Below are 21,155 nucleotides of genomic sequence, written 5' to 3' on the forward strand. Positions count from 1 at the left end.
TTTGCTACCTCTTTTTAAAAATAATCTTTATTGTCACAAGTTGGCTTACATTAACACTGCAATGAAGTTACTGTGAAAAGCCCCAACAGTAACACCACCTAACTTTTTTTTGACAAACAATTTTATTAAGACATTTTGGCACAATAAACAACAATAATATAAAACAGTGTGCAAAAAAACAATCGTTATAGTGCAAGAAACCCAGCTCCCCTCCCACAAGGACCAGCCTAAGTACCCCCCTAACCTACATTACCCTAACCCCGCCCCCCGCTGACGATTAATTTTCCGCGAAGAAGTTGATAAATGGTTGCCACATCCGGGCGAACCCATACAGCTTTCATCCAGACCGAGAAAGCCTGCCATATCTGATAGACAGGCCTCCGACTTCGGAGGTTTTGAGTACCTCCATCCCAGCAGAATTCGTCGCCGGACTACCAGGGAAGCAAAGGCCAAAACGTCAGCCTCTCTCTCCCCCTGGACTCCCGGGTCCTCCGAAATCCCCAAAATAGCCACCTCTGGACTCCTCACCACCCCTGTTTTCAGTACACAGGACATAACATCCGCGAACCCCTGCCAATACCCCCTGAGTTTTGGACATGCCCAAAACATGTGGACATGTTTCGCCGGCAGCCCTCCCGAACATCTGGCGCACCTGTCCTCCAATCCGAAAAATTTACTCATCCGGGCCACTGTCAAGTGGGCCCAGTGGACGACCTTAAATTGAATCAGGCTGAGCCTGGCGCATGTTGTGGTCGTGTTCACCCTACTCAACGCCTCCACCCATAAGCCCTCTTCTATCTCACCTCCAAGGTCCTCTTCCCACTTAAGCTTCAGCTCCTCGGTCTGACTCCTCCGCTCCCATAAGTTCTTTATATATATCCGAGACCCTCCCCTCCCCCACCCATCCACTGGACACTACCCTGTCCTGGATACCCCTGAGTGGCAGGCGTGGGAAGGACTGAATCTGCGCAGAAAGTCCCGCACCTGCAGGTACCTGAACTCATTCCCTCTCGCCAGCCCAAATTTCTCCTCTAACGCCCTCATGCTCGGGAAGCTCCCTTCCAAGAATAAATCCCCCATCCTCTCAATCTCAGCCCTCTGCCATGCTCAGAACCCACTGTCCATATTCCCTGGGGCAAACCGGTGATTATTGCAAATTGGGGACCAAACCGATGCTCCCATTCCCCCCATGTGCCTTCTCCATTGGCCCCAGATCCACAATGTCGCTACCACTATGGGGCTCGTGGAGTACCGTGCTGGTGGGAGTGGCAGGAGCGCTGTAACCAGGGCTGCCAAATTGGTCCCCCTGCACAAAGCGGCCTTCATTCGCTCCCAATCCGACCCCGCACCCACCATCTACTTCCTTATCATAGCTATGTTGCTGCGGTGCTGAGGACCCGGGTACAAATCCCGGCCCTGGGTCATTGTCCGTGTGGAGTTTGCATATTCTCCCCATGTCTCGTGGGTTTCACCCCCACAACCCAAAGATGTGCAGGTTACGTGGATTGGCCACGCTAAATTGTCGCTTAATTGGAAAATTAAAAAAATAATTGGGTACTCAAAATTTTTTTATTTTTTAAATAATCATATTGGCCGCCCAGTAGAAATTACTGAAGTTTGGCAGCGCCAGCCCCCTTCCCCTCTGATCCTCTCGAGCATCACCCTCTTCACCCGCAGGGACTTTCCCGCCCACACAAATCCCATAATCATTTTATTAACCTTCTTGAAAAAAGAACGCGGAATGAAAATGGGGAGACACTACAAGATGAACAGGAATCTCGGGAGGATTGTCATTTTAACTGTCTGCACTCTCCCCGCTAGTGTCAGTGGGAGCACATCCCACCTCCGGAACTCAGCCCTCATTTGCTCCACCAACCGAGACAAGTTCAACTTGTGCAGACAGCTCCAGTCCCGCGCCACCTGTATCCCTAAGTATCTAAAACTGTCCCCCACTAACGTGAACGGCAGCCCCCTCAACCTACCCTCCTGGCCCCTCACCTGGACTACAAACAACTCATTCTTTGTCATGTTTAGTTTGTACCCCAACAACCAGCCGAATTCCTTCAGGATTCCCATAATCTCACCCATCCCAGCCACTGGATCCGTGATGTATAGGAGCAGGTCGTCAGCGTACAATGAAACTCTGTGTTCCACACCTACCCCCGTACCAGCCTCTTCCAGCCCCTAGAGGCTTTTAGGGCAATTGCCAGCGGCACTATTGCTACCGCAAACAGCAGTGGGGAGAGGGGACACACCTGCCTTGTCCCACGGTACAGTCTGAAATAGTCAGATGTCGTCCTGTTCATCCTCATACTCGCCTCTGGAGCCTGGTACAACAGTCTGACCCAGTCGATAAAGCCCTCCCCGAACCAAAAACGTCCCAGCACCTCCCATAGATAGTCCCACTCAACCCGGTCGAAAGCCTTCTCAGCATCCATTGCCACAAGTACCTCTACCTCCTTACTCTCCGGGGCATCATAATCACATTCAGCAGCCTTCTTAGGATGGCCACCAGCTGCCTGTCCTTGACTAACTCGGTTTGATCTTCCATAATGACGTCTGGCACACAGTCCTCAATCCTAGCCGCCAAGGGCTTGGCCAGAATTTTAGCATCTACGTTGAGCAGAGAGATCAGCTTATAGGACCCACATGCCTCCAGGTCTTTGTCCAGTTTCAATATCAGCGAGATGGTGGCCTGTGACATCATTGGGGGTAACACCCCTCGGTCTCGTGCCTCATTAAAAACGCTAGCCAGCACCGGCCCCACTATCTCGGAGAATTTTATGAAACTCCACCGGATACCCATCCGGCCCTGGGGCTTTACCTGATTGCATGGCCCTCAAGCCCACCAATATTTCTGAAGTCCTGATCGGGTCCCCAACCAGTCTACCAATCCCCAATCCCCTTCCCACTTTTGGGAAGGTCAGTTCATCCAGAAAGCGTCTTATCCCCTCCCGCCCCAGGAGTTCTGAGGATTAAAGCTTGCTATAGAAATCCCTGAACACCTTGTTCAGCCCCGCCGAATCCCCTACCAAGTTTCCTGCCCTGTCCGTCCTGTCCCTATGTGCTCTGATCGAAATCAGCTCCCCTCTCACCACAGCCTTCAGCGCTTCCCAGAGCACCACCGCTGAGACTTCCCCTGTGTCATTGACGTACAGGTAGTTTTGCATACATTTCCTCACCCTCTCACACCGCCTCGTCAGCCAACAAACCGACCTCCAGCCTCCATTGAGGGCACTGAAAACTTTCCTTGCAGACCTGCAGATCAACCCAGTGTGGGGCATGGTCCGAAATAGCGATCGCCGAATATTCTACATCCGTCACCCCCGCTAACAAATCTCTGCTCATGATGAAAAGATCAATTCGGGAATACACCTTATGAATATGTGAATAGAACAAAAACTCCTCCCCCGTCACCCGTCACCCCCCCCCCCCTCTACCATCTCCAGAAGCCTTTTTTGTTGGTCCTTCAACCTCTCCATCTCCGCCTCCACCACCGTTTGGTGATCCTCCTGCTCCTCCAGCGCCTTTTCCAGCTTCTGGATCGTACGATCCTGGGCATCCAGCCTGTGCTCAGGGCCCTCGATATACTTCTGAATCGGGTCTATACTGTTCCGCTGCAAAGCATTAAAGCCCTCATGAATGACCTTCAACAGATGCTCCGTTGTTGGCTGGGCTGTCTGCATTAAGGGTCCAGACGTCGGCCATATTGTCCTCAGCAGCAGCTTGTACACTGCCCTTGTTTGCCCACTTCTTCAACTGTTTGCGATTCTTTCTGCTTCTTAATTCCATACACCTGTGTCTGGAGTCAGTGCCTGAGTGCCTATGCCTTCCGAACTAGCACTCAAAAGTACAAAAAAGTTGGGGGGAAAGGTCCAAAAGCACCAAATGTGTGACTTACTCCTCCATAGCCGCCCCTGGAACCTCCACCTAACCTTTTTGAACACTAAGGGCAATTTATCTTGGTCAATCCTCGTAACCTGCACATCTTTGCACTGTGGGAGGAAACCGGAGCACCCGTACAAAACCTACGCTGACGCGGGGAGAAGGTGCAGATTTCCACAGACAGTGACCGAAGCCGGAATCGAACCTGGGACCCTGGAGATGTGAAGCAACGGTGCTAACCACTGTGCTACCATGCTGCCCATCTTACCCTCAGACTATTACCTCTTGTTCTAGAATGCCTGAAAGACGTGCGGTTAGGTGAATTGAACATTCTGAATTCTCCTTCTGTGTACCCTAACAGGTGTCAGAATGTGGCGACACGGGAAGTTTCACAGTAACTTCATTGCCGTGTTTTTTTTTTTTTAAATTTAGATTACTAAATTCATCTTTTCCAATTAAGGGGCAATTTAGCGTGTTCAATCCACCTACCCTGCACAACTGTGGGTTGTGTGGACAAAACCCAGGCAAACACAGAGAGAATATGCAAATTCCACACGGACAGTGACCCAGATCTGGGATCGAACTTGGGACCTCGGCGCCGTGAGGCGGCAGAGCTAACCACTGCGTCACCGTACCGCCCCATTGCAGTGTTAATGTAAGCCGACTTGTGACAATAATAAAGATTATTAGTATTATTTTAAAATTTTAGAGTACCCAATTCATTTTTTTTCCCCAATTAAGGGGCAATTTAGCGTGGCCAATCCACCTAGCTTGCACATCGTTTTGGTTATGGGGACAAAACCAACGCAAACACGGGGAGAATGTGCAAACTCCACAGTGTCCCAGAGCTGGAATCGAACCTGGGATCTCAGTGCTGTGAGGCCGCAGTGCTAACCTCCTGCGCCACTGTGCTGCCCTCGATTATTATTGTTATTAAGAGGGAGTAGCCTCTCCAAATCTACTTTTCCTTTCCATTTCTTTTCTCATTCTGAGGGGACTTTGGTGACTTGCAGCAACTGAAGCGAAAGGAAGTTTGTATGTTGCACACATGTTGAGTTCAGTATTATAGACATATTTTTGTCTTGCAGCCTGCATGGAGATTTTCAGGCCTCTGCCCAGGACAGGAAGCAGTGAGCATGGATCTGTCAATCAGCCTGAATCAGCACCTTCTGAGATTTGGGAGGATGAATATTACGTACAGTAGAGTGAGAATGGAAACTAGAATTGTCTGTTCTCAACTTGCATTTTACAGGATATTAGACGAAGATTTGAAGAAAAAAACGTCACTTCAGGATTTGGAAGAGTCATTTGGTTTATCGGGACCTGAATATCATCAGGAAACCATCACAGCAAAAGACGCCTCTGGGGTTAAGGGCTGCCAGTCAGGCAAAGGTATAGAATGGAAGTAAACACAGGAACGAAGCATCACACTGGATTGGTTCCAGGAGAATTGAGTGACAACTTCAGCGACGTTACCATGGAGTGTGGTTGTTCATTGTGTTAAAGTAAAAGTAAGAAGTCTTACAACACCAGGTTAAAGTCCAACACTAGTCGAATCACTAGCTTTCGGAGCACTGTTCCTTAGGTGAATGAAGAGGTGGGTTCCAGAAACATAGATACAGACAAAGTCAATGATGCAAGACGATACTTTTGAATGCGAGTCTTAGCAGGTAATTAAGTCTTTACAGGTCCAGACGGAGTGATTGGAGAGAGGGATAATTACAGGTTATAAAGAGGTGCGAATTGTCTCAAGCCAGGACAGTTGGTAGGATTTTGCAAGCCTAATAATGCAGAATCGCCGAGCAGAAACTTATAGCCAAGTTCCGCACACGTGAGTACAGCCTCAACCAAGACCTTGGATTCATGTCGCATTACATTCACCCCCCCCCCCCCCCCCCCACCCCCACCCCCCAAACCATCTGCCTGGGCTTGCGAAATCCTACCAACTGTCCTGGCTGGAGACATTTCACACGTCTTTAACCTGGGGTTACCCCTCTTCCCAGTCACTCCGTCTGGACCTGTAAAGAACATTTATTATTATTTCTACTCTTGTAATATTGTACTGTAACCATGTTATATATTTTCAGTAATCTCTTACCTCAAAGTTTATCTTTGGAATTAGTTTCCTACAGGGACCAGTGGAGTCTGGGAGTCATTGAATATATTCAAGGATGAGCTAGACAGAATTATTTGTTTTATTATAAGTTCTCTGTTTTTGTTTTCAATTAAGGGTCCCTCTCCCTTGGACATGTGCAGTTCCAGACCACCCATCCACCTGGGATAGAGCAGTTTCACCAGCATGGGAGGATTGTGGGAGCTGCGCCCGCCATTACTTGTCCAGAGCCATCTCCAACCTTATGAGACTCGGATGAAAAATGAGGGGGTGGACATTGACCCCAAACTGACACAAAGTACATGTGGGTAGTCACTGGATTTGATTGTGACGCCACCCCCCTCTCACCAAAACATCTTTTTTAAATTTAAAGTACCCAATTCATGTTTTTTCCAATTAAGGGCCAATTTAGTATGGCCAATCCACCTACCCTGCACATATTTGGGTTGTGGGGATGAGACCCACACAGACACGGGGAGAATGTGCAAACTCCACACGGACAGTGACCCAGGGCCGGGATCAAACTTGGGTCCTTGGTGCCGTGAAGTTAGACAGAATTCTGATTGATGAGGGAGTTGAGGATCATGGGGAACAGGTAGGAAAATGGACTGAAAGTTAAGATGAGGAGTGAATTCTTCACTCGAAGATGTGGTGAAACTTTGGAATTTTCTACTCCAGAGGACTATGGAGCCTCATTCATCAAGTATTATCCAGATCGAGTTGATAGGTTTCGAGATGTTGAAGTCGCCAAGGGAAATGGGGAATAGTGTGGGGAAATGGTGCTGAGCTAGATCGGCCATTGAGCTCATGACAGGGTTGAGCAAGTTCAATGTGCCAAATGGTCGACTGCAGCTCCTATTTGCACTGGAAGCTCATCAGCGCATTCACACTGGGGAGAGACCATTCAGCTGCTCTCTTTGTGGGAAAGGATTCAGTCAGTCATTCACCCTGCGGAGACATCAGCGAGTTCACACTGGGGAGAAACAATTCGCCTGCTCTCAGTGTGGGAAGGGATTCACTCAATTATCCAGCCTGCAGAGGCACCAGTGGGTTCACACTGGGGAGAGGCCATTCATCTGCTCTCAGTGTAGGAAGGGATTCTGTGAATCATCCACATTGCCGAGACACCAGCAAGTTCACACTGGGGAGAGGCCGTTCACCTGCTCTCAGTGTAGCAAGGGATTGTGTTTCCTCGTACCTGCTGAGGCACCAACAAGTTCACAATTGATTACAGGGGTTGGATTCTGCTGTTATTGTTGCTCCTCAATTACATCCAGGACTGCATTTTGTTCATTCTGACAGTTGGTCAATGGGGAGGGTCGGAGGGTTTCTTTCTGCTGGACTGGCCTTCTCACGACTGATGCTTTTGAGCCTTGTGGCAAATTTCATAAGGATCACAGAGTGAAAGGGTGTTTGGAAGGTAGATGCCAGATAGTTCCTGTTTCTGTTTGGAACCCCAAAGCATGCAGGTTTAGATGAAGATAGGCTTTGGTGGTTACATGGTTCTGTCACAGAAGGAAACTGTCAAGCTATGAGGGGCAAGTTGATTGGGAACATACAATAAAATGTGTAATGATACACAGGCAATCGCATTTAAAGAATTACACATATTTATATAAAATATAGATTCCTTTCAGAAACAAAAATCCAACAGGGAAAGTGACGCAACCGTGGCTAACAAGAAAAATTAAAGATTCCATTAGGTCAAAGGAAGAGGCTCATTGATAGATTATAGGTTTATTGCTTCACTGATTTATTGGTACCTTGAAGAATCAATGCAGTATAATTCTTAAATTCAGTATACATACAGACAGAAAATGGAATATCCACAAGGCAAAGTCATTGTTTCATATAAAAATATGAGAATTGCTGTACAGCAACTTGATGTGTCAGAATCTAACACGGTTTCAAGAAAAGTTGCATAAAAGCCCTCGTAATGAATAAACCATTGTTCTACAAATACATGTAGTAGTGAAAAAGTATCGCAGCCTCAGCAACAGAAACATTCACAAAATGTAGCAAAGCCTGAGCAACAAGCAAGGTTAATGCAGAACACCTTATCTTCAGAGGATTGGTACATGTGGCAGGAACATGTAGACATTTAATTAAATTGATAGATATTAATGAATCTTAAGTAATGACCAATGCCTGGATAACAAATCATGCTCCAAGTGACGGAGAGTTTTTTGAATAAATCAGGAAGCCTCAGCTGAGAATTTGAAACCAATAAGGGGTTAGACCATTGATAAGAATTTCTTTAAGAATAAAGTTTCATGACTAAAGTTTCTTCTGTATTCATGCTTTATGAAATTATGAACCATCTATTGATTTCCTAATATTTTCTCATGTTTTTGTTTAACTCTATTATGTTTTGATGTATTATTTGATCTGCATTTTGATTTATTTTTATGCAAGAGAATCAAGGTGGATAATTAGCAATAAAGTTGTATTTTTGGACACCTCCAATCAACCAGATCTTGGTCTCATTTTTGAAGATAAAATAGATCTTATCACTCATATAGTTGCCAAAATAAGTGCAACCCTGAGGATTGGAAACTTGTTTGAGAATTCAGCAAAGGAGGATCAAGAAACTCATAATGAGTAAATAGAATGTGAGAGCAAACTGGGGAGAACTGGAAAAGCTCCAATAGGAATGTGAAAAGGGAAAGATTAGCAAAGACCAATGTGGGTCCATTCCAGGCAGAGACAGGAGAGTTTATAATGGGGAATGAGGAAATGACACAGAAACTAAACAATGTGTGTCTGTCTTAATGGTGGAAGATACAGAAATTGTCCCAAAAATATGAGACCCCCAAGGGACCAGTGAGCACGAGGAACTGAAAGAGATTAGAATTAGTGAAAAAGTAGTACTGGAGAAATTAATGTGGTTGAAAGTTAATAAATCCCCAAAAGCTGCTGCTCTACATCCCAGAGTGTTGAAAGAGGTGGCTGTAGAGATAGTGGATACATTGGTGATCATCTTTCACAATTCTATAGATTCTGAAATGGTTCCTGCAGATTGGAAGGTGGTAAATGTAACCCCAATATTTAAGGAGGGAGAGAAAAAACAGGGAACCACAGACCCATTAGCCTGACATCAACAGAAGGGAAAATGCTAAAATCTATTAGAAAGGATGTGATAACATACAAATTAGGAGCAGGAGTAGGCCACTCGGCCCCTCGAGACTGCTCCACCATTCAATAAGTTCCCGGCTGATCTGATAGTAACCTCAACTCCACATTCCCGCCGACCCCCCAATAATCTTTCACCCCCTTGATTATCAAGAATCTATTCAACTCAGTCTTCAAAATATTCAAAGACTCTGCTTCCACTGCCCTTTGAGGAAGAGAGTTCCAAAGACTCCCAACCCTCAGAGAAAAAAGTTCTCCTCTGCCTTAAATGGGCAAGTTATTACTTTTAAAGTGACTCCAATTTCTAGATCCTCCCACAAGAGGAAACATCCTTTCCACATCCACCCTGTCAAGGCCCCTCAGGATTTATGCGGTTCAATCAAGTCACCTAAACAGCCTGTCCAATCATTCCTCATAAGACCAGCCTCCAATTCCAGGTATGAGTCCAGTAAACCTTCCCTGAACTGCTTCCAACACATTGACATCATTCCTTAAATGAGAGCAATACTGTACACAGTGCTCCAGATGTGGTCTCACCAATGTCCTGTATAACTGAAGCATAACCTCCCTACTTTTGTATTCAATTCCCCTCACAATAAACAATAACATTCTATTAGCTTTCCTAATTACTTGCTGTTCCTGTATACTCGCCTTTTGTGATTCATGCTCTCAGCCACCCAGATCCCTCTGAATCTCAGAGCTCTGCAATCACGCAGCATTTAGATAATAAGCTTTTTTATACTTCTGGCCAACAAGGACAAATTTACATATTCCCACATTATTCTCCATTTGGCAGATCTTTTCCCACTCACTTAACCTATCCATATCCCTTTGTAGTCTCCTTATGTCCTCTTCACAATTTACTTTCCTACCCATCTTTATATCATCGGAGCCGGAGTTGGCCATTCAGCCCGTCGAGCCTGCTCCACCATTCAATACGATCATGGCTGGTCAACCACTTCAATGCCTTTTCCCCCACTATCCCCATATCTCTTTGTGTTATTGGGATTTAGAAATCTGTGTGTCTCTGCTTTAAACTCACTCTGCGACTGAGCTCCCACAGCCCTCTGGGGTCGAGAATTCCAAAGATTCACAACCCTCGGAGTAAAGAAATGTCTCCTCCGAGACCGGTCCTAAGTGGCTTCCCCCTTATTTTGAAATTGTGTCCCCTGGTTCCAGACTCTCCAACCCAGGGAAACATCTCGCCTGCACCTCCTCTGTCTATTCCTTTATGGATTTTATAAGTTTCAATTAAATCCCTCATTCCTTGAAACTCTAGAGAAAAAAGACCTAGTATCCCCAATCTCTCTTCATAGGACAGTCCTGTCAAACCTGGAACAAGTCTGGTGAAACTTTGTTGCTGTTCTTCTGTGGCAATACCTTTCCTAAGGTAAGGGGAGTAAAACTGCACACATTACTCCAGCTGTGGTCTAAGCATTTCATAATGATCGATGTCAAGGCCATCGGACGGTATTCATTGAGGCACGTTGCCTGGTTCTTCTTTGGCACCGGTATGATGGTGGTCTTCTTGAAGCAGGTGGGAACCTCAGAACGGAGTAGGGAGAGGTTGAGGATGTCCGCAAACACACCCGTCAGTTGGTCAGCGCAGGATCTGGGTGCATGGCAGGGATCCCGTCAGGACCTGTCGCTTACCGAGGGTTCACTTTCAAGAAGGCCAATCTGGCTTTGGAGGCTATGACGGTGGGCATGGGTGTGTCCAAGGTTTGTTGGTTTCCTGCTCGAAGTAAGCATAGAACGCAGAGTTTGTCGGGGAGGGCTGCGCTGCTGCTGAAGACTCTACTCGGCTTTACTTTGCACGCATTATGTTATTTAAGCCTTGCCACAACCAACGAGAGTCCATGTCGTTAATCTGTGATTCCAGCTTAGCCTGGTATTGTCTCTTGGGAGTCCTGGTGTTGTCTCTTGGAGTCTGTGATGGCTTTGCGGAGGTCATACCTAGATCTTTTGATTAGGTCAGGGTCGCCTGTCTTGAATGCCTCAGACGTGCCCTTCCACAGGGAGTGAATCTCCCGATTAAACCATGGTTTCTGGTTGGGTAACGTACGTACTACCTTCTTTGACACACAATCTTCTACACACTTGCTGATGAAGTCTGTGACGGTGCTGGTATACATGTTTAGGTTGGCTGCGGGGTTCTTGAATATGGACCAGTCCACTGACTCCAAGCAGTCACGTGGGAGCTCTTCTGTTGCCTCGGACCAGCGTTGCACGACCTTCTTAACCGGATTCTCCGCTTCAGTTTCTGCTTGTATGCCGGGAGAAGGAGCACCGTCTTGTGCTCCGATTTTCCGAAGTGCAGTCAGGGGACGGATCGAGAGGCGCCCTTGATGTTTGTGTAGCAGTGGTCAAGGATGTTGGGGCCCCTGTCGGGACAGGAGATGTATTGGTGGAATTTTGGCAATACACTCGAGGTTGGCCTGGTTAAAGTCCCCGGCCACAATGAACAAGGCCTCCGGGTATTCTGCTTCATTGTTATTTATAGCGGTTACAATTCATCAAGCGCCTTCTTCACTTCCGCCTGGGGTGGGATGTAGACCGCCGTGATGATCGCAGAAGAGAATTCCCATGGAAGGTAGTATGGACGGCACTTCACAGTCGGGTATTCCAGGTCCGGGGAGCAGTAGTTCGCCAGGATCGCCACATCCTAGCAGCAGGAGGAGTTGATGAGAAGACAAATCCCTCCACCCACTTCAGTCCTGGATGTGATTAACAGCAGGAATAACAGCAGAATTTAACCCATCATCACTTGTGAACCCTTTGGTGTCTCAGCATGTTGGACGACTGAGTGAATCCCTCCCCACAGTGAGAGCAGGTGAATGGCTTCTTTCCAGTGTGACCTCACTGGTGTCTCCGCAATGTGGATGACGTTTGAAACCTCTTTGTGCAGAGAGAGCAGCTGAACAGTTTCTCCTCAGTGTGAATGCGCTGGTGGGACATCAGTACCAGAGAGATTTTAAACCCACTCCCACAGTCGGAGCATTTAAAGGGTCTCTCATTGGTGTGAGTGACATTGTGGCTCAGCAAGTGATGACCGAGTTAATCTTTTCACAGTCGGAGAGGTGAACAGGCTCTCCCCGGTGTGACCTCGCTCGTGTTTTATCAGGTTGGATGAGGTTCTAAACCTCTTTGTGCAATGAGAGCAGCTGAACGGTCTCTCCTCAGAGTGAATGCGCTGGTGGGACATCAGTAGCTGTGAGCTTTTGAAACCCTTCCTGCAGTCAGAGCATTCAAAGGGCCTGCTCTTGGTGTGAGTGACATTGTGTTTCTGCAGGCTGGATAATTCAGTGAATCCCTTATCACACACAGGACAGATGAACGGCTTCTCCCCGGTGTGAACTCTCTGGTGGCTCTGCAGTCTGCATAACTGAATGAATCCCTTATCACACACAGAGCAGATGAATGGCCTCTCCCCGGTGTGAATTCGTTCGTGTCTCCGCAGGTTGCCAATGACATTGAATCCCTTTTCACACTGAGAGCAGATGAAAGGCCTCTCTCCAGTGTGAACTCGTTCGTGTCTACGAAGGTTGCCAATATCAATGAATCCCTTTTCACACTGAAAGCAGGTGAAAGGCCTCTCTCCAGTGTGAACTCGTTCGTGTTTCCGCAGGCTGCCAATGTCAGTGAATCCCTTTTCACACTGAGAGCAGGTGAAAGGCCTCTCTCCAGTGTGAATTCGTTCGTGTCTCCGCAGCCTGACACTATCAATGAAATCCGTTTCACAGTGAGAGCAGGTGAACGGTCTCTCTCCAGTGTGAACTCGTTCGTGTCTCCGCAGGTTGCCAATGTCAGTGAATCCCTTTGTACACTGAGAGCAGGTGAAAGGCCTCTCTCCAGTGTGAACTCTCTGGTGGCTCTGCAGTCTGCATAACTGAGTGAATCCCTTCCCACAGTCAGAGCAGGTGAACGGCCTCTCCCCAGTGTGAACTTGTTCGTGTCTCCGCAGGTTGCCAATGTGAGTGAATCTCTTTTCACACTGAGAGCAGGTGAAAGGCTTCTCTCCAGTGTGAACTCTCTGGTGTCTCTGCAGTCTGGATAACTGAGTGAATCCCTTCCCACAGTCAGAGCAGGTGAACGGCTTCTCTCCAGTGAGACTGCATTGATGCCTTTCCAGCTCGTTCGGGCCTTTGAATCCCTTCCCACAATCCTCACATTTCCATGGTTTCTCCATGGTCCGGGTGATCTTGCGTCTCACCACGTTGGATGATCAGTTGAAGCCTCATCCACACACACAACACATATACAGTCTCTCCCTGCTGTGAATGGTGTAGTATTTTTTCAGGCTGTGTCACTGGTTAAAGCTCTTTCCACAGTCAGTGCTCTGTAATAGTCCCACATGGGTGTGTGTGTGTCTCAGTGCTTTTCCAGACACACTGATGTTTAAAATATCTTGAAGCAGACAGAATAGACAAGCATTTCTCCTTCTAGATTCAAAGGCCGATGATCTTCAGTTCCCAAGAATTGAGTGACTCAGTCAGTTCTTGACATGATATTTAGTTTGAGATATCGGCCTCAAACTCCTCTCGTTCTAACTTCCTGCAAACAGATTTTACAATAGTAATCATTGTCAGTACAGGATAGAAACTCAGAACTGACAATTCTAGTTTATATCGAACATTCTTTCCTCTCTCTTTCCCTGAAATGCTCTAAATCTCTATCCCACACACTCTCCCTCTATTCTCACTCTGCTGTATCTAATATTCACCCTCCCAATTCTCCTGAAGGTGCTGATTCAGGCTGTTTGACAGATCCAAACTTCCTGTCCTGGACACAGAGACCTGAAAATCTTCATGCAGGCTGCCAGACAGATATATGTCTATGTTACTGGATGAAAGTCAAAGAGATCTAGGAGTACAGGTCCACAGGTCATTGAAAGGGGCAACACAGGTGGAGAAGGTAGTCAAGAAGGCATACGGCATGCTTGCCTTCATTGGCCGGGGCACTGAGTATAAGAATTGGCAAGTCATATTGCAGCTGTATAGAACCTTAGTTAGGCCACACTTGGAGTATAGTGTTCAATTCTGGTCGCCACACTACCAGAAGGATGTGGAGGCTTTAGAGAGGGTGCAGAAGAGATTTACCAGAATGTTGCCTGGTATGGAGGGCATTAGCTATGAGGAGCGGTTGAATAAACTCGGTTTGTTCTCACTGGAACGAAGGAGGTTGAGGGGAGACCTGATAGAGGTATACAAAATTATGAGGGGCATAGACAGAGTGGATAGTCAGAGGCTTTCCCACAGGGTAGAGGGGTCAATTACTAGGGGGCATAGGTTTAAGGTGAGAGGGGCAAGGTTTAGAGTAGATGTACGAGGCAAGTGTTTTACGCAGAGGGTAGTGCCTGGAACTCGCTACCGGAGGAGGTGGTGGAAGCAGGGACGATAGTGACATTTAAGGGGCACCTTGACAAATACATGGATAGGATGGGAATAGAGGGATACGGACCCAGGAAGTGAAGAAGATTGTAGTTTAGTCGGGCAGAATGGTCGGCACGGGCTTGGAGGGCCGAAGGGCCTGTTCCTGTGCTGTACATTTCTTTGTTCTTTGTTCTTTTGTTGAAAGTGTGTGTAATATACAGACTGTATTCACTTACTTTCCCTCCCAATTTTCCTGAAGGTGCTGATCAACAAATCTAAACTCACTAAAACCTGTACAAGAGTAGAAAATCTCCATATAAGTACATTTACTGATTAGAGATGGGGAAATTCTTGAGGAAGAATTTTATTTAGTCATGGAGTGGTCATGACAGGGAACTCACTGCACACAAGGGTTGTGGAAGTTATTGAGATGATTCATAATTTAAAATAAAATAGGATGGTCACTTCAAGAAAATAAACTTGCAGGTGAACAGGGATATCGAGGGGGAATGGGACTGACTGGATTGCTGTACAGAGAGTCAGCATTGACTTGAGTTACCAAATGGATTCTGTCAGTGCTGCAATGACTGTATGACTGGAAATATATAATGTAGGTACAGTACTATATTACAAAACTAAAAATAATAATACATTTATTTTATTACAGAACCACCAATAATATATATAATACGTACCATATAACAACACTAGACATATCTTTGTCCGATATTAAATTTTTAAAAATTAATTTACGGCATGTGGACAATGCTGGTCAGGCCAACATTTATTGCCCATCCCCAGTTGCCCTTCCAAAGTAGTGGTGAGCTGCCTTCTTGAACTGCTGCAGTCCTTGAGGTGTAGGTACATCCCCTGTGCTGTTTTTTTTTAAAAATTTGTTTTTTATAAATTTGAATTACCCAATTCATTTTTTTCCAATTAAGGGGCAATTTAGCATGGCCAATCCACCTTACCTGCACATCTTTGGGTTGTGGGGGCGAAACCCCACGCAAACACGGGGGAGAGTGTACAAACTACACATGGTCCCAGAGCCGGGATCGAACCTGGGACATCGGCGCCGTGAGGCAGCAGCGTTAACCACTGCTCCACCATGCTGCCCTACATCCCCTGTGCTGTTCTGGAGGGAATTCCAGGATGTTGCCCCAGGGACAGTGAAGGAACGGCAATATATTTCCAAGTCAGGGTGGTGTGTAACTTGGAAGCAAACCTCCAGGTGGTGAGGTTCCCAGGTATCTGCTGCTCTTGTCCTTCTAGATGGTTGTGGGTTTGGAAGGTGCTGTCTGAGGAACCTTTATGAGTTACTGCAGTATATCTTGGACATGGTATACATGGCTGCTACTGCTTGTCGGTGGTGGAAGGTTTGAATGTTTGCGGAAGGCGGCGCAATCAATCAGGCTGCTTTGTCCTGGATAGATTTGAGCTTCTTGCGTGTTGTTGGAGCTGCACTCATCCAACAAAGTGGAGTGTATTCCATTACACTCCTAACATGTGCTTGTAGATGTCTGGTGGACAGGCTTTGGGGCATCAGGAGGCGTGTTACTCGCCATAAGATTCCCAGCCCTTGATCTGCCATGGTAACCACAGTATTAATATGGCTAGTCCAGTTCAGTTTCTGATCAATGGTAACCCCCAGGATGTTGGTTGTGCGGGTTTCAGTGATGGGAATGCCACTGAATGTCAAGGGGTGGTGGTTAGATCCTCTCTTGTCGGAGATGGTCATTGCCTGGCACTTGTGTAGCAACGGATGTAACTTGTCACTTATCAGCCCAAGTCTGGATATTGTCCAAGTCTTACTAAATTTGGACACGGACTGCTTCATTATCTGAGGAGTTGAGAATGGTGCTGAACATTGTGCAGTCATCCGCAAACATCACCACTTCTCACCTTATGATGGAAAGGAGATCATTAATGAAGCAGCTGAAGATGGTTGGGCCTCTGATACTGCCCTGAGGAAATCCTGCAGTGAAGTCCTGGAGCTGAGATGATTGACCTCCAATCACCACACCCATCTTCTTTTGTGCCAGGTATGACTCCAACCCGTGAAGAATTATCCCCTGATTCCCATTGACTCCAGTTTAGCTGGGGCTCCTTGATGCAATACTCAGTCAAATGCTGCCTTGATGTCAAGGGGAGTCACTCTCACCTCACTTCTGGCATTCAGCTCTTTCGTCCAAGTTTGAACCAAGGCTGTAATGAGGTCAGGAGCTGAGTGACACTGGCGGAACCCAAACTGAGCGTCCAGGAGCAGGTTATTGCAGAATAAGTGCCACTTAATAGGGCCTTTGATGATTCCTTCCATCACTATGCTGATGATGGAGAGTATTCCGACAGGGAAGTAATTGGCTGGGTTTGATTTGGCCTGTTTACTGACCCCTTAAATGTCAGCCATCTCCTGGGGAAACCAGCCCTTTAATTGTTAACATTAGGAACAGACCATCCTTTTAGCCAGACAAATAAATGTGTCAAGCTGAGGGAGCAAAGGATGTCAATGTCTTTAAGAGAGAGAGAGGCCTGGGCCAACCTTTCCAGAGTCTGACCCTCCCTGAATTCACTTCCGTTCCCTTCAGTTGCTGCAAGTGACCAATTGAAGGTGAGAATGAGAAAAGAAATGGAAAGGGGGAGAAAAGAAAGTGTTTTACTCACAGGAGTCTGTGTGCAGCTCAAGCTCATTCAAGGTTGGGGGAACAACAGCTTTGCTCGGCAAAAACCTCCATGTCCAGCTTCCGCATTGAGACAATGGTGGAGCTCTGATTGGCGGAGGGGCAGAGTCTTTCCGGTCCTCCAAGTTTTCCCATTGGTCAGCATCTGAGCGGTAAGGTCAGCGGAAGAGAGCTCACATGCGCATGCGCAGCATCCCCACTCCCTGAGACATGCGCAATCCCGGGTCAGGGGATGGGAAAACCACCGACGGCCGGAACTGTCAGGCGGTTGCCTGGAAACCGTCTCGAGGAAGTTTTGGGGGCGAGGAAACAGAGGGTGGGGGCTGGGCTCGCGTGTCTGCGCGCCGGCGTGTGCGCTCTAATGCAGTGACGTCACCGCGGAGCGGATTGATTCGTATTGGCTGATTTAGAGAATGAGGGCCTTTGTGATGTCACAATGTGGAGGTTGAAGGGTTTCAGACTAAAACTTCCTCTTCTACCAACATCTGGGAGCAAATCAATGTCTCCCCTTTCAGAAGTTCATAAGGTATAGGAGCAGGATTAGGCCATTTGGCCCATTGATCTGCTCTGCCATTCCATCATGGCTGATCTCATCCTGGCCTTTTCTTCCCGGTCCTGAGAGTTCTTCAGAACCCTTCGACCCAATTAACAATCTGTCCAACTCCTCCCTAAATTTACTCACTGTCCCAGCTCCACCGCACTCTGGGGTAGTGAATTCCACAGATTCACAGCCCTTGGGAGAAGCAGTTTTTCCTCAACTCTGTTTTGAATAGGGCAGCACTGTGGCCCAGTGGTTAGCACTGCTGTCTATACGGTGCTGAGGACCTGGGTTCGATTCTGGACCTGGGTTCGATCCCGGCCTGAGGAGTCATTGGTAACTTGCAGCAACTGTAGAGAAAGGAAGTGAATCTAGTCTGTATTTTCCACACATTTAGAGTTCAGTAATATAGACACATTTATGTCTGGCAGTCTGCATGGAGATTTTCAGGCCTCTCCAAGATGGGAAGCAGTGAGCAGGGATCTGTCAGTCAGCCGGAATCAGCACCTTTAGATAATTAGGAGGATGAATATTACATACAGCAGAGTGAAAATGGAGGGAGAGTGTGTTGGATGGAAACTAGAATTGCCTGTTCTCAATTTTCGTTTGTCAATTCCTTTTACAGGATATTAGATGAAGATTTGCAGAAAAAAACCTAACGCCACTTCAGGATTTGAAATTAAATGAAATGAAAATCACTTATTGTCAGAAGTAGGCTTCAAATGAAGTTACTGTGAAAAACCCCAAGTCGCCACATTCCGGCGCCTGTTCGGGAAGGCTGGTACGGCAATGAACCATGCTGCTGGCAAGCGTGGGTCTGCTTTAAAAGCCAGCTATTTAGCCCAGTGTGCTAAACCAGCTCCTAGCCCCTATTTGGAAGAGTCACTTGGTTTATCGGGACCTGAATATCATCAGGAGAACCATCACTGCAAAAGACACTTCTGGGATGAAGGTTTGCCAGTCAGGCAAAGGAATAGAATGGAAGTAAACATAGGAACGAAGAATCACATTGGGCTGGTTCCAGGAGAATTGAGTGACAACTTCAGCGATGTAACCATGTTTGATTGTGTGAAAAGTAAAAGGGCAACATTCTATTTATAGTTTAAGGGATACGTTCCCTATAAAAATAGTGTTTAGGCATTGTTGCTTCTCGTTTGTTTGTTGCTGTAAAAGTGAACTCGCTGGTGTCTCAGCAGGGTGGATATATGAGTGAATCCCTTCCCACACTCAGTGCAGGCAAATGGTCTCCCCCGGTGTGAACTCGCTGCTGTTTCAGTCGCTTGGATGAATCAGTGAATCCTTTTCCACACACACAGCAGGTGAACAGCTTCTCCCAGTGTGAACCCGCTGTTGCGTCAGCAGGTTTGATGACCAAGTAGATCCCTTCCCACTCACGGAGCAGATGAATGGTCACTCCCCAGTGTGAGTGCATCAATGAGTTTCCAGCTCAGACGGGAAACCAAATGCCACCTCACAATCCCCACATTTCCACGGTTTTGCGTCAGTGTGAATGCGCTTGTGTCTTGACAGGCCAGAAGATTGGCTGAAACCTCGTCCACACACACAACACATGTATGGTTTCTCTCCACTGTGAACGGTGTTTTTTCCTTCCATGTGAATCGATGGAATTCCCTGCCCAGTGAAGCAGTTGAAGCTCCTTCATTAAATGTTTTCAAGATAAAGATAGATAGTTTTTTGAAGAATAAAGGATTATGGTGTTCTGGCTCGAAAGTGGAGCTGAGTCGACAATAGATCAGCCAAGATCTCATTGAATGGCGGAGCAGGCTCGAAGGTCCAGATGGCCTACTCCTGCTTCCAGTTCTTATGTTCTTATATTATGTTCAAAACCTGCTGATATTCAGTAATGATAACTTAAGCGACTCCATTAGATCCTGATGTGATGTTTCCCGAATGCAAACCTTCCCCTTCCAATAGCCTGTGAAATCAGTTTGGACAGAAAAAAGGAGTGAGAGAAAATCCAGAAAAACACAAAGGTGGATTGTGAAATTGAGCTGAAATCTGGTCATTTGTGAGACCGGCACTCGGAAAAGGTAACCTTGAAAACTGCCAGATTTTCACAAAAGAACAACCGATTCACTGATGTCGTTCAGGGAAGGGAACCTTCCACACGTCTGGGCCAGAAAAGTTTCAGGCCTCTGTGGGGGGAGGAGAGTGAGAAAAGATTGAGAGCAGAGGTGGACAAGGAGAGGGAATTTATATTTCCAAAATCTAACCAGAACATTGACAGAATCTCCCAAACCCTCAACCTCCGCCTCCTTGAAGTACCAGGGTATCGGGTCTGTGAACACCATCACATCTAGATTCCCCTCCAAGGCACACACAGTTCTGACAGTAAGTAATGGGTGAGCAGAAACTTTCTCCACTTCAGTATTGGGAAGACATTGCGTTCAACCCCTGTAACAAACTCCATTTATTAGCCACTGACTTCAAACCTCATCCTGACAACTGTATTGAGTCTGAAAGAGATTGTCCAAATGGTTGGTGTGATATTTGACCCCGTGACTTGCTCCCAACCACATATTTACATCATCTTGAAGACTGGATTCCACCTCAGTAACATTGCCTGACTCCACCCAAGGCTCAGAGCATCTGTTGCTAAAACTCTGATCTATTCCTTTGTTATCTCTGAGAGATCTATGCTCCTCGAATTGATACTTCCTGAGTATTCCTGATTTTATTTACTCTGTCTTAGGTGGCATCACCTGAAGGTGCCAAGACCACAAGACTTTGTAAGGTGCACCTTGTACACCACCTTCAGTGGCATCAGCCCCAGCCTCGCACACAAAGTCGAGGCATTTAGCCTCCGAAGCACCTCAAAGCACACTCCCTCCTCCAGCGCTTTTCCTCCCACTTTGCCTTAACCCCTCCATGGACACGCCATCCTCCTCCAAAACACTCCTGTAAATCACCGAGACGAACCCCTCTCCACAACCCCCCACCCGCGTCCGCTGACAGCACAGCCTCCAACAGCAAGGAGACAGGCACTATTGGGAAGGTCGGGAAGACCTTCCTCGCAAAGTCCAGCACCCGCATATACCTGAAACATTCTCCCCACGCCAATCCAAACATATCAGTCAGCCCCTCAAAGCTCGTAAACTGCCCTCCCAGAAACAGGGGCGGGATTCTCCGACCCCCCCACCGGGTTGGAGAATCGCCGGGGGCTGGCGTGAATTCCGCCCCCGCCGTTTGCCAAATTCTCCGGCACCGGATATTCGGCAGGGGCGGGAATCACGGCACGCCGGTCGGCGAGCCCCCCCCCCCCCCCCCCCGCGGCAATTCTCCATCCCGCGATGGACCGAAGTCCCGCTGCTGGAATGCCTGTCCCGCCGGCAAGGATCAAACCACCTCTCTTCCCGGCAGGACTAGGCGGCGCGGGCGGGCTCCGGGGTCCTGGTGGGGGGGGCGATATGGCCCCA

The 21,155-nt window shown here is 47.3% G+C and overlaps 1 protein-coding gene across 1 annotated transcript; it reads right to left on the reverse strand.

Moving 5' to 3' along the window:
* Nucleotides 1–7,590: 7,590 nt before the first annotated feature.
* On the reverse strand, nucleotides 7,591–17,274 carry LOC140422330 (uncharacterized). Its single transcript, XM_072507359.1, has 2 exons — nucleotides 17,164–17,274; nucleotides 7,591–13,684 (listed from the first exon to the last, which is right to left on the reverse strand). Exon 2 carries the CDS (start codon nucleotides 13,317–13,319, stop codon nucleotides 12,144–12,146), a length of 1,176 nt encoding a protein of 391 aa, XP_072363460.1. The 5' UTR covers nucleotides 13,320–13,684; nucleotides 17,164–17,274; the 3' UTR covers nucleotides 7,591–12,143.
* Nucleotides 17,275–21,155: the final 3,881 nt, after the last annotated feature.

The sequence above is a fragment of the Scyliorhinus torazame genome, chromosome 5 (genome assembly GCF_047496885.1).
Source record: "Scyliorhinus torazame isolate Kashiwa2021f chromosome 5, sScyTor2.1, whole genome shotgun sequence".
NCBI lineage: Eukaryota > Metazoa > Chordata > Chondrichthyes > Carcharhiniformes > Scyliorhinidae > Scyliorhinus > Scyliorhinus torazame.

Coding starts and splice junctions, on each gene's coding strand:
- LOC140422330 (XM_072507359.1), bottom strand. CDS start 13,319: ATGGAGAAACCATGGAAATGTGAGGATTGTGGGAAGGGATTCAAAGGC.